This window comes from Gorilla gorilla, chromosome 1 (genome assembly GCF_029281585.2).
Source record: "Gorilla gorilla gorilla isolate KB3781 chromosome 1, NHGRI_mGorGor1-v2.1_pri, whole genome shotgun sequence".
In the NCBI taxonomy this organism is placed as follows: Eukaryota; Metazoa; Chordata; class Mammalia; order Primates; family Hominidae; genus Gorilla; species Gorilla gorilla.
In genome coordinates this window covers 209,062,927-209,083,994 of record NC_073224.2, presented here as the reverse complement: position 1 = coordinate 209,083,994, position 21,068 = coordinate 209,062,927, and the positions used below count along the sequence as shown (strand labels likewise).

At 55.8% G+C, this 21,068-nt stretch overlaps 1 protein-coding gene across 2 annotated transcripts in view; it reads right to left on the bottom strand.

The window, feature by feature from the left end:
• Positions 1-373: 373 nt before the first annotated feature.
• Positions 374-21,068, bottom strand: part of SDC3 (syndecan 3) — a 39,369-nt gene continuing 18,674 nt past the window's right edge. The window contains exons 1-5 of one of the 2 annotated variants that reach the window (XM_019013968.4): positions 9,849-10,004; positions 9,543-9,660; positions 7,473-8,086; positions 5,184-5,472; positions 374-4,272 (exon numbers count right to left, since the gene is read on the bottom strand). In XM_019013968.4, coding sequence (XP_018869513.2) covers positions 4,106-4,272; positions 5,184-5,472; positions 7,473-8,086; positions 9,543-9,660; positions 9,849-9,860 — 1,200 coding nt within the window. In that variant the 5' untranslated portion in view covers positions 9,861-10,004 and the 3' untranslated portion in view covers positions 374-4,105. Of the gene's footprint in view, positions 4,273-5,183; positions 5,473-7,472; positions 8,087-9,542; positions 9,661-9,848; positions 10,005-21,068 lie in introns of those variants that run through there. The other variant, XM_055389964.2, reaches the window with a different exon arrangement.

Below are 21,068 nucleotides of genomic sequence, written 5' to 3'. Positions count from 1 at the left end.
CAGACTTCAGACTTCAAAGCCATCTCGTCTCGTCTCGGCTGCTCTGATTCTGGTATCCTGTGGTACCAAGATTTTCTCTGTGGCCTAAAGCCAGAGTTCCCCTGGGGGTGAACCACAGGCCCCTCTCACCACTGCCTGGCCCCTCCCAACCACAGCCCCCATCCCAGCCTCACCGCAGCGGCTCCGTGGTTTCCTGGACACTCTCAACCAACAGCAGCTTTTACCATAATGGTTCCCACAAGGGGCTGTTAGTCAATTTTCCCTGCTTGGTTCTCAATTTCTTTGATGGGGGAAGATGGCTGGGGCCCAGGGTGCGGCCATGGGCTGCCCTCCCCAAATGACCATATTTCTCTCATACTCTGGACACGGCACATCATTTCAGCTTAATTTTATTTCCTTTTATAAACGGGCACAGCACAGGAAGTGTTAAAAAACAAAAAAAAAACAAACAAAAACAAAAACAAAAACAAAACCAGTTCCTTCACAAGGCTGGAACAGGAGAGTACCTGCAGTGGGGCAGGCGCCTTGGTCTCTTTTTTCCACTGTCTTTTTCTTTTGTTTTTCCTTATTTAAGGTTTTGGCCATGAACTCAGGACAGGTACGGTTAATAAACAGGTTACAGGGGAGAGAAGGGGCAGGGAAGGCCTGGGGAAGGGAATGGCAGACCCCCACCCACCCCAGGCAGGTTCTGTACAGGAGAAAGGACTCACAGGAGGGAGGGACACTGTCTTCAGGGGGCTCTCTGGAGCCACGCCGCCTACGAAAAATATTTACATGCATTTGCCACGCTGAGGCCAGGGTCACTGTGGTGCCAGGCAGGCACCTGGGGGATGCTGGGGCCATCGGCTCTCAGAATGGCAACTCCCAGGGCCCAGTCTCGATGCCTCTGTAAATCTGTACAGTTTGCGGGCTTCTATTTACAGGCAAGAGGCCTGGGGAGGCAAGTCCAGGGTTGTAGTTGTTGGGAGAAGAAATCCAGAGAACACAGGAGGCAGCCACTCCTACCCCATGAGGCAGAGGGTCTGCTCCCTGCGTCCAGGGGCCCCCACCAGGAGGCCTGACAGGCGGCTTTGCCAACCCCAGGGGGGTTTGGCCCACACACCCTAAGCCCTGCCCAGCCCTGGTTGCCACCCACATGCCTCCAGAGATCAAGGGGACCAGTCTTTCAGGCAAGGCCCCCATCTGGCCTCCTGGAGACAGGGTCTGGGCTCTCCAGGTCCTGGCCTGCCTCGTGCTCTGGCAGCCAAGGCCCCAGAGGCTCTCAAGCCACACAAGCTCCCTCTCGTTTGGAACTCGCTGTGCTTCCAGCAAATGCCAAAGCCCCTCAGAACACTCCATCACAGGCAGGGGTAGGGGGACATGAGGGCCCTACACCCACATTGCACCTGGGAGAGCCTAGCTGGTCCTCACTGAACTCTCTTGGACTGCCTTGCCCCGGTCAGGCCGGCCAGGGCAGATTTGGGCTGGTCAGACTCTTCAACCTCACGAGGATAAAGCCCGGACATCCGCCTTGGGTCCAGGGATCCATGAACAAGGCCCCTGGCCTCTTGTCTCAAATGCTAAGGACACAGAGAAGAGAAGCCAGTGCCTGGAGCCCAAGCCGCAAATCAGAAGCCAACCCCTGGGATGTGAGGAGCCAGGCCTGCCGGGGCCACCCCCACCATAGGCTCCAGCCCTACCGAGAACCTGCACCCACTGTTGGGTCTCCCACCCGGGGTCCAGCATCTTCTGGGGCTGGGGGCCCAAGCCCTTTTCTCCTCTATCCTCCCTGGTTTCTCAGCCTCGGCCTGCCCAGGCCGTCTCACCAGAGCTGTGCTCTCCAAGACAGCAGCACCCCAGGGAGCAGGGTAGGGAGGCTGAGCCTTGTGGTCTGTGGCCCCAGGACCCAGCCCTTCTGTTCCAAAGATGACTGAGGCCAACCCGCCCCCTCCAGATATCAGGGGCCCCCCATGCCCACTCTTCTAAGGCTGGGTCCACCTGGCTTCCTCACAAGCCTCTGGGCCCTGTGAAGGAGGGTTTTGGGACTGGAAGATGGAGCCCAGCCTGGAAAAGACAGGCTGTGGGACAGCCCCTGGAACCTCCCCCTCACTGCCTACACACCGCTACCCCTCATCCTGCAGAAATCTGCTGCCGGGGCATCTTGAAAAGGGCCCTGAAATAAAACCTGCCTTCCTGACTTGAATCTGGGATGTGGGTGAGGGGTGGGGGTGTGAGTGACAGCCAATCGCAACTCACACCACATCCCTTTGGCTCCAAGAGGCCCCCTGCCAAGCACACCCTCCCCCAAAGATCTGTGACCCCACTTTTAAAATACCGATGGAAATAGCCCTACTTGCTAGGTAACAAAGGAAGTAACCCCTCCCCCACTATCACCTGGTCTCATCCCTCAAACCCTGACCTCGGGGCCTGAGGGATCTGCAGGGGCTGCTTCCAGCCGTGGCCCCTGAAGCTGCAGCCAGAATTGTTTGGCCAAATAGGTGAGGGGGTGTCCACAGGGAGGGCCTCTGGGCAGGTGGGCTGAGGTTGGCCTGCCAGGCAGAGGGCAGAGGGTGCGGAGGGCCCGCCCTCACAGGCACTTTGGAGACTTGTGTCCTGGGAGGCAGAGTCAGCCCCCTAGCTCAAAGCAGGAAGGGGACACAGGGAGATAAAGGAGCCCAACCACATGCCCCCTCCCTGCCCTGGGCCTTCCGTCCTGGGAGACCCAAGACCCCCCAACAACCTGGGGCCAAATTTCCTTCCTCAGCCTTAGAGGAGCCCCCAGGCTCCCAGCTAGTGGGGGTCTGGCCCCAAACCTCCCCCTTTGTCAGCTGCGGTGGGGAGGAAGCAGGTAGGGGTGAAGCCAGGCCCACCTGCGTGCAATGCCCTAAAAGGGCTGTGGCCCCACACTTTTTCCAAGAAAGGCAAGGGCCTGCCTGTTTCCCTCCAGCATTGAGAGCAGGTCATGTGGAGTGAGACTGTGCATCCACATGGGATTGTGTCTGACACTGGCTGGGGTTGGCGGCTGCATGGTTGGTGTGGGCACCATGGCATGGGACTGAGTATGACGGGGCAACTTAGGGGGACCCAATATGGGCTGATTGTTCCGGCTCGATTTCACCCTCCCCAGTAAGCCTGAAAGCTGGAGACAATGTGTGTAGTGCCAGAGTGTGGGTGTATTTGGGGTAGGAGGAGGCCACACTGTCACTGTCATGTGACCATGACTAGTGACTTGCATTGCAGTACGTGTCTGGGGGTGTGTAAGTGATGCATGAGGATAAACATTCTTGGAAGGACGCGTGTGTTCTGTGATATGTCTTGATTGGCTGGGCGGTCAGGATTGCGTATGGTTTTGTCATTGCATGCTTTTGTCTTGTGTGTGACTGAGTGAAAATATGTGTGATAGTGTGGGCAATGGTGTCTGTGCAGAGTCCCCTCATAGGAGGGACATCAGAGCAGCCCCTCCTCACCAGTGGCTGCCCCAGCACCCTCAGGAAGCTGTTTCTTGGGGGAAGATGCAGAAAGAAATGAAGTCTGGGGTACATGTGTACTTGGCAGGCAAGAGGAGAGATTCAACAACCCCAGAGAGACCAGGACAAAACAGGCTGGTGACAAGGGACACCTCTCACCCAGCTAGAGAGAGGCCCTGGGATACGAGCAAGAGGTTGCAGTGTCTAGATGATTTCAAGGGCTGTGTTTACCAAATGTTTGTCCTGGAAACCAGCCTGAGTGCCTCTCTGCCCCAAAAAGGAGATCTCAGTGAGCACTGTGGGTGCCAAGTCGGGGCTCAGGCTCATCTCAAGCCCCACCCTTTCTTCCACCACCAGCCAATCAGGAGCTTTCTTCCTCCCATCCATCTGGCATGAGGTCCTGAAGCCCCAGACTGGTGGCAGGGATGAGGGGAACAAGAGATGAGCTCATAAGGGCACAGTCTGGGGCAGATGGCAGCAGCCCCTCTTCCTCGGGGAAGATCTGTGTGAGGCTGGCAGCCTGGGCAGACCTTGGGAGAGAGGGCAGAGAAGAACTGGGGCCAGGTTCCAGGCCCAGTCCCAGGCTTGGGCTGGTGGGGCCAGGCTGGGGACTGGACAGCAGGGTGGTGTTGAGGCTGCAGGGAGGCACTGTGGCTCCACTAGGCATAGAACTCCTCCTGCTTGTCAGGCTTCTGGTATGTGACGCTCGCCTGCTTGGGTTCCTCCAGCGTGTAGCTGCCCTCATCCTTTTTCTTCATACGATAGATGAGCAGTGTGACCAAGAAGGCAGCAAAGAGGGCGCCCACCACCCCGCCCACAATCACAGCTGTGGAAGAAGAGGGCACAGGTCAAGGCCCAGAGGCAGGGTAGAACCAGGGCAAAGGGTCCTCAGGGGTGGGGGCCAGGGTGAGGAGAGGGCTGGGAGTCCCAGATCTGAGTTGGAGTGATGATGGAGTCAATACTACTACTACCAGCACTGGGTACCATCACAGGCCTTCACTGGCTGCATTCTAATCGCCCAACACACTAACTCACTGAACCCTCACACCAGCCCTATGAGGGAGGGGTCATCTGAGGGCTTCATCAAATTTAAAATGCCACCACTCATAAGATGCCCCAGTATTTTATAACTGCTAGGAAAGAAAAAGCTCTGCTAACTAAATATGACATACCCCAATTACAGAAGAGTTAACATGTGAACAGATGTGCCTCTTAGAATTGATTAAGGGCAAAATGACTTCTACCGATGAAGAGAAGGAAGACTGGAGAGGTGAAGTACCTTGCCTTGAGTGCAAAGCCAGGATTTGAACCAGGAGTCCACAGACTCCCTAGATGCGGCCAGGGCAGGTCCCCAGGGACTGGGGTCAAAAACTGGGGAAGGTCAAGCTGAAGGATGGGTCAGAGATTAGCATCTAGGAATTGAGGTCCCAGGGGGTCAGCCAGTGTGGCCCAGGAAAGCAGGGATCAAAGTCAGAGTCCACAGAGGGGTCAGAGGACACTGAGGAAAGACCTAGAGATGGACATGAAGTCAGGGTTGGATATTGGGAAGGAGGAAAGTTGGGAGGAGCCAGAAGGCAGGTCCTGGGGGGTTGAGTTCTCAGGTTTCCTTCCTATCTGGCTCCTAGGAAACCATGCCCTGATCTCCTTTCTGGGTTCCTAGAGGCAAACTAAGGCCCAGCCAGCTGTCTCACTCTGGTACCCTCCCAGGCTCCCCTTGGCCCAGATCCCAAGCCTCACCTACGAGCACCTCCGTCCGCTCCAGGATACTCTTCTGAGGCAGCTGAGCAGCTGAGCTGCCCGAGTCGATGGCATTGTCCAGGAGGCCAGGGCCCGGGCGGGCACCCTTGGGCAGTGTCCCAGGTGGAGATGATGCCTTGGCTGCAGCCCCTCCCACAGCTACCACCTCATTGGCTGTGTCTGGTTGTGTGGTCTCTTCTGGCAGCTCGAAGTCTCCGCTGGGCCCCCCACTCACCGGAACCTCTGGCTCATCCCGGATTGTGGTCAGGAAGGTCTCTGGAGTTGGGGTCTGCAGAGAGGGTGGCATGAGCCCAGGACAACCACACATGCATGCATAACCCCCCACCACCATCCTACTGCCCTGGGGGGCTAACACTTAGCACTCCCTACATGCCAGGCACTGTGCTACGCACTATCCCCATGAAGGAGTGTAACAATGCCCCCAGTTTACAGAGCAGGAAGTCAGCTCAGAGCATAAATGACCTGCCCAAGGACACACAGCTAGTAAGTGGGGGACAGAACTAAAATTCAGATCTATCTGTCTCCAGAGTCTGTGTTTCTAACCACTAACACACTGCCTCTGTTCTCGCTCTGGTCTAACCACTAACACACTGCCTCTGTTCTCGCTCTGGCCACATCCTGTCCCCCTCATGTCCCCTCCAGCTGCCTTAGTAACAATCCTTGGGGGATTCCTGCTGAGAAGCTGTTTGGGAACTGCTAGGTGCAGATGCTATGGATGTGGGCCTGGTCCCAGTCCATGCCTAAGGCAGGGGAGCATCCTGTAGCCTGGAGGCCAGTCCAAGAGCACAACCTGCAGAATATGACGGCCTCAGGGGCAGGTGTCCCAGAAACCAGCTCAGTGACTGACAATCTCTAGGGCTCCCACCACTCGGAGGCAGGATCAGAGCTGGGAATGATGAGACCAAAGTGGGGGCTGTGGGAGCCATTAGAGCAGGGATGTTGCTACTTCAAAGGTGGGCATGGAAAGGCAGGCCTGGTGTCCAGGCTGAAAAGAGGCTGCAGCAGTGCCCCAGCGTACACAGCGTGCACAATGGCTCCTCCAGCAACCTGGGCCCTGTGCACCTTCTCCTGGGCTCCGTGCCCCATCACTGTTTCCCCTTCCTGCTTGGCCAAGTCTGTGTGAAAACACCAGGCTGCCCCAGCTGCTTGAGGAGGCAAGGGAAGGGCCTGCATCCTGCCGGAGCTGGCTGGGGAGTCAGAGGGACTGACACTGACCCCAAGGCAGCGCCACGGCCCAAGGGCCTTCCACAGTGAGGCCAGCTGCAGAGGGCTCTGGCACCCAGTCCATGTTCCCACCTCTCCATCTTACTCAGTGCACCCAGCTGGGACCAGACCACCTCTCTCATTCCTTGGGATTCATCCATCCCTGGCACTCCTGACATCTTCATCCTCTTCCCATCAATTCCCCTGCCCCATCCAGAATATCCCAAATGCACACACATGCAGCCCTGGCCCTGCGAGACTGCCCGGCTCTGGCACCAACTGCCTGGGTTCAAATCCTGACTGTCATCGCTGGCTGCAGAGCCTTGGGAAGTGGCTTCACTTCCCTGTGCACCCGCAGTTGCTCGTCTGTAAAATGAGATGACCACAGTGCTGCCCGTGGGGTGGGCATGAGGGCTGGGGCTAACATAGGTAAAGTGCTGAGCACTGAGCCACACCCAGGCAGCCCTCCACAAGGCGAGTGATGCATTCTCATACACCAGCTCTTAACCACCCTCAGACCCATGATAATAACAACCGTGATGACGACAGCAGCTGAGAACCCACTGGCTGTACCATCACCAGGCGCTGTTCTAAGCACTGTGGATGTCAGGAGACTTCATGCTCACAATGAAATGATACACATTCTATTGTTTTCTCCTTTCCATAGATGAGGAAGCGGAGGTATAGAAAGGATCCGGGACTGGCCTGAGGTCCCCGACTAGGAAGTGGCAGTGGAAAGATTCTAATCCAGCTGCCAGACCACTGAGTTAATTCTCTCAACCGAAACACTCAGCCCGGCCCCCCTTGTCACCAGTGCACACGTTCACCCAATTCCTTCCCCACCAATGTCCCATCCCATTAGGTTCCAACCACCCCAGCCCTCGTTTTCTGTCCCTCTTCCCTTCCTATCCGATCTCTGTCCCTTGGTCCTGCCCCTCGCCCCCACTTTGTCTGGCTCATCTCTATAGCCTCCTGGTCCTCAGTCCTGTCCAGCTCCATCCTCCTCATCCCTCCCCTGACCCACCCTCCTCCGCCCTCCTCCCTGTCCCTTCTCAACACCCTCACCTGAGCCACCTCTGTGGGTCCAGGGGCAGTGGTCCCCAGGGGCAGGGTGCTCCTCTCAGGGATGTCAGGCTCCTGGGTGGTGGCCGGCCTGGGAAGGGCTCTTGGCCGGGAGGTAGCTGTGCTGACCAGCCTGGGTGTTGGGGCCTCGGTGTCCAAGACAGCCGCCGTGGTGGGCGGGGAGGGCGCCTCGGGGGTAGTGGCCCATGCTGTAGCCACTGTGGTCAGTGGGAGAGGCAGAAGCCTCCGTACGCCGGTGGTCCTTATAACAGCAGTGGTGGCCGTAAAAGGGGGTGCTGCAGGGGTGCTGGGGGCGGCGGTGGCCACTGTGGCAGGCACTGTGGCCACAGTCGGGGCCCCTGTGCTTGTGGCAGCAGTGGTAGCCATGGTAGTGGAGACGGTGGTGGCTCTCTGGCTGGGCTCTTCCGGGACTTCTGTCACCACCAGGGGGCTGGTGGCTGGCTCCAGGGTGGGGCGCTCAGAGGGGAGCTCTTCAAATGGTGTGCCCACAGGCTGGATGTTCGTGGTGGGCAGCACCGCAGGTGTGGTGGACACCGCCAGGGCTACATCTGGGCTGAAGCGCATGGCTGTCTCAATGCCCGACTCCTGCTCGAAGTCTGAGGGGGTGGGGGAGAGGGAGAGAGCTAGGGAGCTGGGTGGTTGTGAGGGGCATGAGGATCCCAGGTAAGCAATGGCCATCAAGATTAGGTCTCCCAACCCCGTCTCTTTGCCCAATTTTCCCAGAAAAGATGAGAGAAAGGAGGAAGGCACAGCCCAGCTAAAGGTGGCCAGTTGCTGATGTTCCCCAACTTCTCTCTGCCAAGTCAAAAATTCTGGGGGCCGCCTCTCCCGGGAAGCCTTCCTTGACTATTCCTGCCCACCCAGCCTACAGTTTCTATGAGGTTGAATCCAGGCAGCAGCAACTGAGGTGCTACTGGCTGCAAAACTTGCTGGGGCTTGCAGGGGAACACAGGAGTGGCATTCTGGGAAGAGTCAGACCCCAAAGGCACCCCTACCACAAGCTCAAGGCAGGGGTGGTACACTAAGGGCTTCCCCCAGAGGCAGAGGCGGAGGGTAAGGGGGAAAAGAAGCCCTTGAGGCAGGGGAACTGCTTGAGCAATCTGGCTGAGGCAAAGCCGGGACAGTGAAGGAACTTGGGAGGAAATGAGACGGGGGGTGGGGGATGGAGGAGGGAGAAGCCACAGCCAGCTCCTGGGCTGGGAACCAGGCAGGAGGGAGGGGAGCCAGGGAACTTTGCGAATAGAGATGTGACCCAATAGAAACGGGTTTTACAAAGATTAATTTGAAAGAGGCTCAAAGGACTTGGCTAAGGAGGGGAGACCAGAGGCGAGGGCTGTGGAGAGCCAGCTCTGTGGCGTGCAGACCCCATACCATCTCCTCAGATGCCAGCCCGCGCCCTCACTGGGCCCAGTCTCAGCTGCCTTCTTTTTGCTACCATTTTGAGAGCTCCTCCTCTGTGCCAGACCCCAACTTCCTATCCCAAACCCTCCTAGAGGCACTGAGAAGAAGTCGTATTTCTCACCATCCACAGGTGAAAATACAGGGATTCAGGGAGGGGGAGCACTGAGGGGCACACAGCTGCTACATGGCAGAGTGGGGTTTGCGGTGCCCTTCTCTCCCGAGATTCTGCTAGACCCAGCTGACCTGGCTCCCCTTCCCCAGGGCGGGGCCATCCCAGGCACCACTTGAAGCATCTGCCCTGTGTCATCACTGCCCTAACCCCACCATTGGCCACTGCTTATTGCACCTGACGGGACCACCAGAACCAAGCAAGGTCTGCAGAGAAAGCCACATAGCACACACAAAGATGCAGATGTGGGACCCTGGAGACCTGGGCATTCTGGGCCCTGAGGTCCTCCCAGGCCTTGTTCTATCCCCAGAAGGATGTTCTGCCCTTCTTGTTCTGGGGATCCAGAGCAAGAAGAACTTGCCTGACCCAGGCAGTGAATGCCCCCTGCCTCACTGAAGCAAGCCCCCCGTGGGCTTCTCAGAGTTGGGGCTGGATACAGACTGGTCACTGCCCCCACCAGAGGTAGGGAGGGGGGTACTTACAGCCCGAGCCCGAACCCGAGTAGAGGTCATCCAGTTCATCATCGGGAAAGGTGTCATCGTCCCCAGAGCCCTCCAGGTCAACGGGTCTCTCGAAGTTCTCACTGCGCCAGCGCTGGGCCTAGGGAAGGTAGAGGTGGACACAGGGCTCGGCACCCGAGACTGGCAGCCTGGGTGAGCCCAGAAGGGCGACAGGTGCCCTTGTGGGCTGAGTGACATCCACGTGGGTGACAGAGATCTTGTGTGTACCCTGAAGGAAAGTGCGTGTGTGAATAATTCACAGGGCAGGGGTGGGGTGTGGCAAGTCACCTGAGGTCCCATCCCAGAAGGCTTTCAGTGTCTGGCTGATGGCTTTCTCTTAGAAACTGGTCATTTTTCATCTTGACTGCACATCTGAATATTGTGAAAACTGAATTCAGTGGTTCAGTAGGTCTGGGGTGGTCTCTGAGCAGCCGCAATGTTGGGCTGGCTGTGGGGAGCCCTGGGGCATGTGTGAGCAGGCGAGGGCTGGAATGGCCCTGCATTTGGAGCCCAGCCTCTCACCCCCTGCCACTGATGGGCCACCTTCTGGAGTTGATACATAGCCAGAGTGAGGATCTCAATCCTGTCTTCACATCCCCAGCCTCAACCACCTGCTCCAGAGCCCTGCCCAGCCCAGCCAGGGCAGGGAGCCAGGAGGTGCCCCCTCACCAAATGCACACACACACATAGTCTCAAAGTAATGAATTAATCAGTATTTACTTTCTACCAGTGAGTCATGGAGTGGAACAATTAGTGTAATTGCTCCCGTGATGAATTGCTGGGTCTTCCTCCTTTTTAGACATTCTAGGAGCTCAGAGCAGTAGGGCCCAACTTTTCCCCAGCTCCCCTCTGCCCAGAGAGACAAATACCCAGGGTGGAGGAGCTAGAACTCCCCATGCCACTCCCCTCCACAACCTGAACCAGCCAACCTGGAGGCCCTGCTCCCTCCAGCTCTCTGGCAAGCAGCCTGAAATCACACAGAATGGGGACTGAGCAGGGACCCAGGCTCCGGCTCCTGCCCCTGCCCAGGGCTGTCTTCACTGTCTTTCTATCCTTCCCAGCAGGCTGGGCAGTGGCTGGGAGGCCTTTAGCTGGGAGGAGGGATACTAAGAGGTCTGTGGTCCCTGGAAGCCCCCAGCTGAGGCAAATGTGGGTGCCAAAACAAGGGAGTCCCCAAGATTCCTCAGTGACCAGTGCCACTTAGCCCCTAACTTCCTGCTCCAAGAAAAGCCTGTACAAACCCAAAGACCTACCCCCATGCCACATAGACCCTTGAAATGACACACCCCAGAGACACAGCACATGCACAGACACACACTGACACATGCTCACCTAAAAGCAGCCACAGAGGGCTCAGCGTGTCGGCATGCCTGGGGGTAAAAACAGCCACTCACATGGGGCAGGAGGAGCTGGGCCTGCCGTGCAGCTCTGAGCTCAGAGACAAGCATCGAGCCTCCTGGAAACCCATCAGCCTCCACTCAGGTAGCGCTCACCTAGATACTATTCATCCCCAGCTCAGTAGCCATCAACATGACAACCGTTACCATGACGACCATCTTCTCCATGCTAAGGACCAGGAGCTGCAGCTCCCCACAGAGATGGGGGGGTGCAGGAGAGGGAGAAATCACGGGGGAACTGAGAGGATGACAGGGAGGGGGGAGGCAGAGACAGAGACGGTGACAGAGAGGCGAGGACTGAGGGAGGCCAGGGGGCAGAGAGGCAGAGACGGGGAGGGTGGGCTGGGGGTACGAGAGAAGGAGAGAAGGCAAGGGTGGGAGGCAGAGGGGAGAACTCACACATCCTAATTTAGCCTCATGCTGATGAGGCAAGGCTGGGGAAGGGGCCACCTCAGTAATTTTCCAAACCTGCTTCCAAGAGTACATTCTTTCCGAACAGCAAGCATCCCCAATGGCAGGGCATGCAGGGGGAGGAACGGCCCAGTCACCCCTGAGCCCACCTGGGATGCTCAGCGGGAACTTAATGCGAGGACACCTGGGACCTGCAGGCATGGGCGCTGGGACTCATGAGGCCCTCTCAGGAACACTACAGAGGGGGTGCTGGTAGCTGCAACTCCCAGAGGGGACAGAGAAACGGGGGTTGGGGAACGGAGCCTGGGAGGCAGCAGGGAAAGCCTTAGGAGTCACAGAATGCCTGAGGAGGAGGGTGACAAGCAGCCTTTGGCCCCCAAACGACCTCCACATTTGCATAATCCATCACAATAAGCATAATTATCCATGCCATTCCCTTAAAGGAGAACTGAATCCAAAAGCCCCAGGACACTGCCAACTTCTCCTTGACCCTCACTGTGCCCCCTCTAGGTAAACACAACCCCCCCATGCCTGATAGGAGGCTTCCATACCCCCAAGACACGCGCGCACGCACGCACACACACACACACACAGACAGCCCAACATCCTCATGCATATACATTCTTCTGCATGTACTATGCACCCCAATGGATACACACACACACTATTAAGTGCAATGTTTGCCCACACCAATCTGTATACCCACCACAGCCTATAGGCAATACAGCCCAGCCCACACCAGCACACACTCACCCATCTACTTCACCCCTAGCTGCATGTACACATGCCCTAGGGTACTCACAGACACACACACACACTCCTCTCCTCACCACACACCCCACGGATGCCCCCGACAAACCTCAGCACATTCTCCTGACCCCACGCACCACACTCACCTCACCAAGGCCCACAACACGGACCCACCGCCATGGCCACGTATGTTCCCTAAACACACATCGCTCCTAGACATCACCCTCGGCAGGTGCATCCTCTGACTCAGACATGAACCTCACAACTCGGATACAACCTTTCCTCTCGGCTGCACCCCACACACACAGCGAGCGTGCCCAGCGGAAGCACTGAACCTTCTGCTTCCGGCCACCACTGATCTCGGGAGGGGACACCCAGGGGAGGCTCCCTGAGCGGCCCATGAAGGCCTGAGCATCAGGTCCCAGGGGAGCGGCTGAGCATTCCCAGGACACTCTAGAGACCTCTGCCCGCTGCTGCTGAGGGCCTGCCCCAGGCCAGGTGCTGGGAGCATGTTATTTATGCAGCCTCCTTTAAGCATCACAACTGCCCGGGGTTTTATCATCCCCATTCCACAGATGCAGGAACTGAGGCAGGGGTTAGAATCCAGGCATGAGGCCTCTGTCTCTGAAACCCTTGTCCTGGACATTCCTGGGCCACCCCCAGACCCATTGCTTGTCCAGGGCTAAATTCATACATCTGTGCCCCGCAGCTGCCCTCACCCCCTGCATGACATCAACTCAGCAATGCCCACAGCCGTCCATGCCCACCCAACATCCACACCCACGCGCCAGCACACGATGGTGATAAGACTATGCAGCTCATAGCATTGCAGAAGGGGCTGAGCACGGGACCCAACACACCGGGCGCTCCCAACACCCTGCCTCCACATGTGCGCAGCCTACTTGTCCCTCCCTGAACCTGCCCCAGCAGACATACATCCCGCCTCACATGCCATTAACAGGTCCACAATACCTGCATCTCAGTTCCCTCCACACACACATGCGTGCAAACACGCACTTTCCTTCCGGGTACACACAAGTGCACACACACATCGGGATGAAACGTGGCACCCTTCCTAATGGACTGATGCCCCCCGCTTCCATTTTTCCTCACAGTCCCCTAGTCACCACACCTTCCGGAACTAACCCACAGCCTCACTCCACAGAGGCACCTCAGGCTCCCAGCCCAGAAGGGACCAGGCCCAGCAGTGACCCACAGGCCCCCTCACTCCACATCCACTCCCACTGATCCTCTCCTAGAGTTTTAGAGCAGCAGCTGGGGAAGCTCCCTGGGCCAGGGGCAAGGAGGTGCCACCTCCCAGGTTGCCCAGCCCCCTCCCTCCCAGGAGCACCCCATCAGGGCTGTGATGCGTGAGGGTCCAAACGAGCTGGATATCAGCTAAGTCTCCTCACTTCCACGGCTACCACTACCCACCCACTCATCACTCACTCTGAGTGCAGGGGACACGTTCAGGAAGGCCAGTGCATCCCTCCCACCCCATCCTCCCTCAGAGCCCACTCCAGAGTTTGGGGTCTCTTGTGCCCAGCCCCACACCACCATGAGCCTTCCTAGAGAAACCGGTCAGCACAGAGGCAAAGCATAATGAACCAGCTCCTCTTTACCACCCGGTTGGCTGTCAGGCAAGCCATTTAATCTCGGCACCTCAGTTTTCTCATCTGTAAAATGGAGATGATGAGAAGACTACACAGCTCATAGCGTTGCTGTGGGAAGGGGCTAAGCACAGCACCCAACACCAAGTGAAAAATGAATAAATCAATGTAGCCACGATTGCTGTTAGTTTATGTTAAAACTTCTATTAGTATTTCCAAGTCTTTATCTCATGTAAGCCTCAACCTCCTCATGAGGGAAGCCAAATTGGGATGACTACACCCAGGCAGATGAGACGATTAATGCCCGGAGAGGTTAAGTGGCATTGCCAAGGCCACACAGCAGGGGAGAGTGCAGAGAGAGACAAAAAGAGAGAGGTTGGATGAAGGGGGAGAAAGGGCAAGTTACAGAAACAGACACAAGCACACAAATTAGGTCAGCAGGCTGGGGGCCAGGAGCCCGGCACCCCTGTGCAGCGCTAATCATGTTGCAAAAAGCCAAGAATAAAATCGAGTGTAATTAGTTCTGCCCGAGCTTCCTTCCCCTAATTAGCCAGACTCAGGCCTCACTTTCCTGGTGACCAGAGGCGACATGAGCAAGGGGTGGGGGCCCAGCTTTAGGTTCTGACAGTCTTGGATTCAAATTCAGCTCTGCTTACTTGCTGGGTGACTTTGGATGCGTTACTTAACCTCTCTGAGCCTGTTTGGTTAAATGAGGCCAACAATGATACTTCATAGGGCAGTTGTGAGAATCAAGTGAGATCATGCCTGCACACAGTCGGAGCCGCATAAGGCTTTGTCTATATTCCTACAGCCTGCACTTCCCACCTCAGGCTGCAACTTCAAGGCTACACTGGGCCTGAGGGATCACTGAGTTCAACTCTCCCCTTTTACCAATGTGGAAACTGAGGCACAGAGAGGGGAAAGCCTTGCTTATCACGAAAGGAGGGGGCAGGGTTAGTCTGCCACAAAGCATTCAGAGAGGTAAAGTGATTTGCCCAAAGACACACAGCGATGTAACTACTAGCTCCTCGAGGCAGGGAGGGAGGGTGTCTCAGCATGGCCCTCTGGATCCCTGCAGGCTCCGTCCCCAAAAAGCCCTCAGTCCTGTGAGAACTCAGTGCCCCTCACGCTCACCAGATCCACCCCGGAGACCCAGAGCATCACCGCAGGAATGTGGGCTGGGGCCAGGCTCCGGGCAGCAAGACAGCCAAGGGGGCTGCACAATGGGGAGCCTGGACCAGGAGGGGGATGTCTCAGTCCCCACCCCCACCCAGCCACAGCTGCCCTGGCCAGGAAGCCGGCAGTCCCACACCCACTTGTGGCTGGAGATGAGGGGCACGAGGACTGCACCTGCTGGGGAAGGGGCCATGGAGCCCAAGTCCCAGAGAGCAGAAGCCCGGGGAGGAGTGGAATGGGGAGGGCAGAGAAGGCCAAGCTGAAACACCGCAGACCCCCCCAAGAAAAATCCACCAAGCCCAGACACACACCCTCCCACTCGCCCCAACTCACACACTCAAGCCTCTCACAAACCAAACCTATCCCCACCCCCTACTCCCATCTACAAAGGCAGCTCAGAGGGCAGGAAATGTTCCCTTTGGGCTTGTCCCATCCCAGTCAACTCCACTGCAAAGATATCATGGCAGCAGAGCCCTCCCTACCCCAAGCCTGTATCTCTCCTGTCACCTCCAGTCCACCCTCTACCCAGCCCTGTGTTCCCACCATCCCCCAGGATGCCGTTTTTCCCACTGTGGCACCTGCCTCCACCCACATCCCCACCCAAGCCCCAACAGGAGAGCAGGTAGCAGCCCTGGCTCAGGCGCCCACAGCCTCCAAGACTGTGGGCAAATCCTCTTCCCCCTTCTCTGCCTTTCCTTTGCCCCATTTGCAAAATGGAAAACCAAGCACGGTGGTCTAAGGGCCTTTCTGATCCTGACACTCTGGACTCCCAAGAATTTGGTCCTTAGGTCAAGGAGATCCAGGACAATGTTATTTACGAGAGGGAAAAAATGGAAATAACCCACATACCGAACGACAGGGGACGAGTTAAATAAATGAGGGTACAACCATAACATGGAATATTATGCAGCTATCAACAATTGAGTTCTCACAAATCTACACTGTCTAATGAGGTTATTAAAAGACATAAATGCATCATAGAAGGCTTTTTTTTTACTTGCTACAAGGAATATTGAAGGATGTGGGAAAATGTACATATTGATCATCAGAAGACGATACAGTATAGCTGTTGATAGGAATATGCAGATGGCTCTCTCAATTCCGATGTGACTTTGGGCAGATATTTAACTCTCTCAGGCTGCTTTAACTGGTAAAACAAAGATAAGAATGCCCACCTCGTGGGGTTTACAGAAGGAGTCTGGGCATGTTCACCCATTAACAAATTGCTCAGTAAATGCTGGCTATTAATATGAGTATCATCATTATGTTTAAAAAATAGGTTACAAAAAATATGTAGAACTTGATCCTGTTTTAATGAACTCACCACCAAAGTGAATTTCTAAATGCTGCATTATAACTAAAGGTTCCCAGAGGCTCTCTCTGGGTGGTGGGATTACAGGCAGCTTTAATTTCTTCTCAGGACCTTTATGTATTTTCCACAATTTCTACGATAAACCCATAGCACTTTTGTTATTAGACAGCGCACATTCTCCCTGAGTCTCCATCCCTGGTGTTCTCTGGTCTGTGAAACTTCCGGGTCCCCTGGTTCTGCTGAGACCCCATTGAGACTGTTCGTGAGGAACCTTACGAGGAAACTGAAAAAGGGGGGTGGAAAGGAAATGAACACAAAAGCCTCTGAGGGAGCTGGCAGGGCCCAGCGGCCCAACCGAGCCTCACCACAGGCAGGCTGGCTTGGCAGGACCTGGCTCCCTCCCCTGGCATCAGCCTGTCTGGCGGCCACCTTGGCCTGTGGTGCCCAGACACCCACCCGCCCGCCTTCTCCCATCAGCCCTGTTCCTGGCTCAGCCGGCCTGGCCAGTCTCCGTTGAGGTGCAGACTGGCTGCCCTACAGCAGCCCACTCTGTCCCCTGCACCTAGACAGAAGCTGACAATGCAACCCTGGGAAAGCCAGGCCCCCTCCTCAACCCAGGGCTGGGACGCCTCCGTCACCGCCCCATCAATCCCAGCCACCTGCCCTCTCACGTCACTCTTGGCCACCCTGACTCACACTGCTCATTGATGCCTGTCCCCAAGCTCGTGCCTGAGAGCAGGACCACCCACTGAGGCCCCGTTTCCAGACCCAGCAGCACCCCCCATACCCTGCTCCCAGCTGCCCACCCCCATACTCCTCCCACACAAAACTATTTACAGTTCTGGGAACAGGGCTCCTTCAGGCCTGTTCCTGCTTCCTGGAATACCTTTCCCCACCATCTCTGCCTGGCCAGCACCTACTCAGCTGGTTAATCAGTAAAACCAATGGTTATTAAGCTCCTACTCTGTGCCAAGCACCATCCTAGGCACTAGATATGTCCTCACAAAGCTGGCTCAGCTCACACAATGCCTCCTTTGTCAGCCTGCTTGAATGTCACATACGCACGCCAACCACCTCCCTGGTCCAAATTAGGAAGTCCTTTCTTGGGGACTCAGTACCTCCACTGTGTTGTCATTTACTAAGGGAGAAGGCCCACCAACCATGCTCCCATCACTCTAACAGGCCCTTCCACCGGATCTCAGTGAACCCACTCAGCTGCCCTGGGAAGCAGATAATATGGTCTCCATTTATAGATGAGGAGACTGAGCCTGTTAAGCCACCAGTGGGGTCACACAGGAGTTGAATTCTGGCCTTGCTGAGTCTAAATCCTGTGTTCAGTGAACTCCTGAACCCCTGAGAATGCCTGCAGGGAATGCCAGTTTGTGATTCAAGACTCCTTCCACTGAGCACTTTTCTGGAAAAGGCTGGGCCATTCCATCCCTTACGAAAATGATCACAGCCCCCACGGAGGGAGCCCTCACTAAGTGCCAGGCTCCTTATATGCACATTGCCTCATTTCTCTTCTCAAACACTTTACCAGAAACGGATTGCCATTCCCATTTCACAGATGGGCAAACCAAAATTCAGAGAGGTGAAGCAACTGGCTCAAAGTCACACAGCAATGGGCCAGGATTTGAACCCAAGATTAGCTGAACCCCAAAGACCATGCCCTTTGGATTGTAGAGCACACCTGCTCCTAGCCCTAATCAGTTTCCCCTACCAGAAGGCTCTCAAAAGCAGGGCAAATGTCAGAGACCAGCACCACCTCACACTCAGCTCCCTGCACAGAGACAGCCTGAAAGCCTGGGAGTGAGTAGAAATGGAGGACAAGGCGCACTCACACGACAGGTGGCCCAGCTCAGGTAGGCACCCCCCACCCCCACCATGACTCACCAGCAGGTGCCTCTAGGAGTCCGTCTCCAGGCTCCATGACTGTCACTGCCAGCAAACACAGCAAGGGTTGCCCGCTCCTGGGGCCCAGGAGTCTCCGAGGAACAACCCGGTGTGGAGTTAGGTGTTCCCGTCCTGGCTTCCCACTCCCAAACTGGTTACCTGGTTACATCCCTTCGCCTCACTGGGCCTCGCTCTGTCCTCCTATGAAACGGGAATAATGATCCCCAACACACAGAGATACCAGCTGTCATGTGCCTAGTGGTGATAGGCAGTTAGTAGGCACTGGGACATGACACTGTGTCCCCACTCAAAGCTCACCTCCCTGAACCACCAAATCCACCCAAATGACATCCCCACATGCCCAGCTAGTCTGCAAAACCAGGGCTAGTCCTCAATCGCTCACCACTGCCTGAAAATTGGCTGGTTTATTTCCGGGCTTCACAGGAATGTGTCTGTCTCCCCCTCCAATTGCTCCTGGTGGCAGTGACTGGGTCTATGTGGTCATTTCTCTAACCCCAGGGCTCAGACTGCTTCTGGAACACAGTCAGCCTCCATCAGTCTTTGTTCAGTGAATACTGTGGGTTGCATCACCCCCCAGAGATCTGCATCACCTGCCTCCTGCTCCCAATCGCTATGGGATCCCGAGGCAGGCCCTGCTCTTCTCTGGCCTCAGTCTCCCCGTGTGTAAAACCGAGGAATGGACAAGAGTTCTCTCTGGTCCCTCCAAAATCCAGCCAGGAGGACTCCAAGTGAGCTGGGAGGAGGGAAGAGAAACAGACACTGATCCCAGCATATTTTGTCATAAAATGTTTATGTAAATTATATGCAAATATGCAGATCAGTGGGCTCCCAGTGGAGCATACATTCTGGCCATTTCTCAACCAGGACTGGAGGAAAGCAGCCTTCACTGAGCACACACTAAGCACCGGACTCTACCTTCTCAGGAGCCAGTGAAATGGGCCTCCTTACTCCACAGAGGCAGAAAGCCCAGGCGACTTGCTAGAGGTCAGTGAGCTCAGCCGGAGAGTCAGGATGGGATTCAGGACTGGAGCAGGGAGAGGGAGAGCAGGCAGGGTGGGGCGTGGCAGTGGGAAGGGGCGGGAGGAGCACATGGAGGCCCCTAAGAGTAGAAGGATCCTCAGCCTGACCTTGGAATCACTTGAAGCCAGGTGAGGGGGCTCCAGGGACCTCGCCAGCCCTAGAGCTCTGCTGGGCTGACCCCAGCCTCCTCCAGGGAACTGAAGAGAACCTGCGCTGGAGTCAGCCCGAGCAGGCCCAGCCCTTCCAGCTGTCCCGGGAGCCTGCACAGCTCTGACGGCTCCCCAAAGCCCTCCTCACACACATGCTGAGCATACACCCTGGGCACACACAGCACACACACACACATAACTGAAACGGCCCTGTCTGTAAGAATGTGTGTGTGTGTCCAGGCCTCTCCTCCTGAGGAGGCGGGCTGTGGTTCCCCGCACCCTCCTGTTTGCTGGGTTATTTATAACCAGCCCAAACTCACACACAGTGGAGATGCCACTCCCCGCCCCCAGCCTGGAGCAGTCCCACTGGCTTCTCGGCTGCTCCTCTTCTAGGGACAGAACAAGCCAGACTCAGATGATCTGAGCCACAGCAGCCTTGGGAGTCACCACCACCATCACCCAGATGGGAAACTGAGGCACAGAGCAAGGCATCAGACAAAAAGCCTGGAAGAAGGGCTGGCAGGGCCCTCAAAAGCCAGCCTAGGGCCACACTTGCCCCTAGGACTGTCTCCAACCCAAGATGAGGCTCTGTGGGACACAGTGGGGTGAGAAAGGGAGGGAAGGAGGGAGCAGACATGTCTAAGCCCTCACCCTCCCCTCCAGAGGCCTGGGAGACACAGCAGGGACTCTGATGCTCGACTATGTGGCTCCAAATCCCAGGACAGAACTTCACCAGCTACGCGACTCTGGGCACGTCAGTCTACCTCTCTGAGCCTCAGTTTCTTCACCTACTAAATGGGTAGTAATAGGACTGACCTCAGGGGTTGGGAGGATTAAATAAGATGATCCAAACAAGGCTCTCAGCCCACAGTCTGACTACTTCTCAGCCTAGTGACCCAGAACAAGCTGCTTGGCTTGAGCCTCAGTTCCATCATCTGCAAATGGAACAATGATATGGCCCAGAGGGTCATAAGGACTGAAGCACCGGTTCCCACACACAGTACGTGGTCAGCACGTACAGATTCCATCCTCTTTTCCTCCATTCCCGGGGGCCCCATGGTTCCTGACCACCCCCAGATCCTCTCCTTGATACTCCCTGTCTCCCGTCTCTGAGCATCTACTATGTGCTGGGCTTGGTGGGGGTTGTTCTAGATATTATGCCATGGAATCTTCTAAACAACTCTTCAAGGGATAAATTCCCTTCCCAGCTCTGCAGTGGGCCTTCTGCCTTGTTGAATATAGATGTTCTATAAATACTTGAGGGATGAATGGATGCAAGAATGAATGTGATCAAAAAGTCAGATAATCACAAGCGTTGGCGAGGACGTGGGGAAATCGGAACCCTCACACACCACTGGTGGGAATGTAAAACAGCACAGCCACTTTAGGAAAGAGGCTGGCAGTCTCTCAAAATGTTAAATGGAGTTTCCATATGACTCAGTAATTCTACTCCTAGGGTACATATTCAAGAAAAATGAAAATATATATGTCCACACACCAAAAAAGGTAGCATTATTCATAATAGCCAAAAGATTGAAACCACCCAAATATCCATCAGCTGATGAATGAATAAATAAAATGTGGTATGTTCATACAATGGAATATTATTTGGCAAAAGAAAAAAAAAACTAATACTGAGGCTGGGCATGGTGGCTCACACCTGTAATCCCAACACTCTGGGAGGCCGAGGTGGGAGGGTCACCTGAGGTCAGGAGTTCGAGACCAGCCTGGGCAACATGGTAAAACCCCATCTCTACTAAAAATACAAT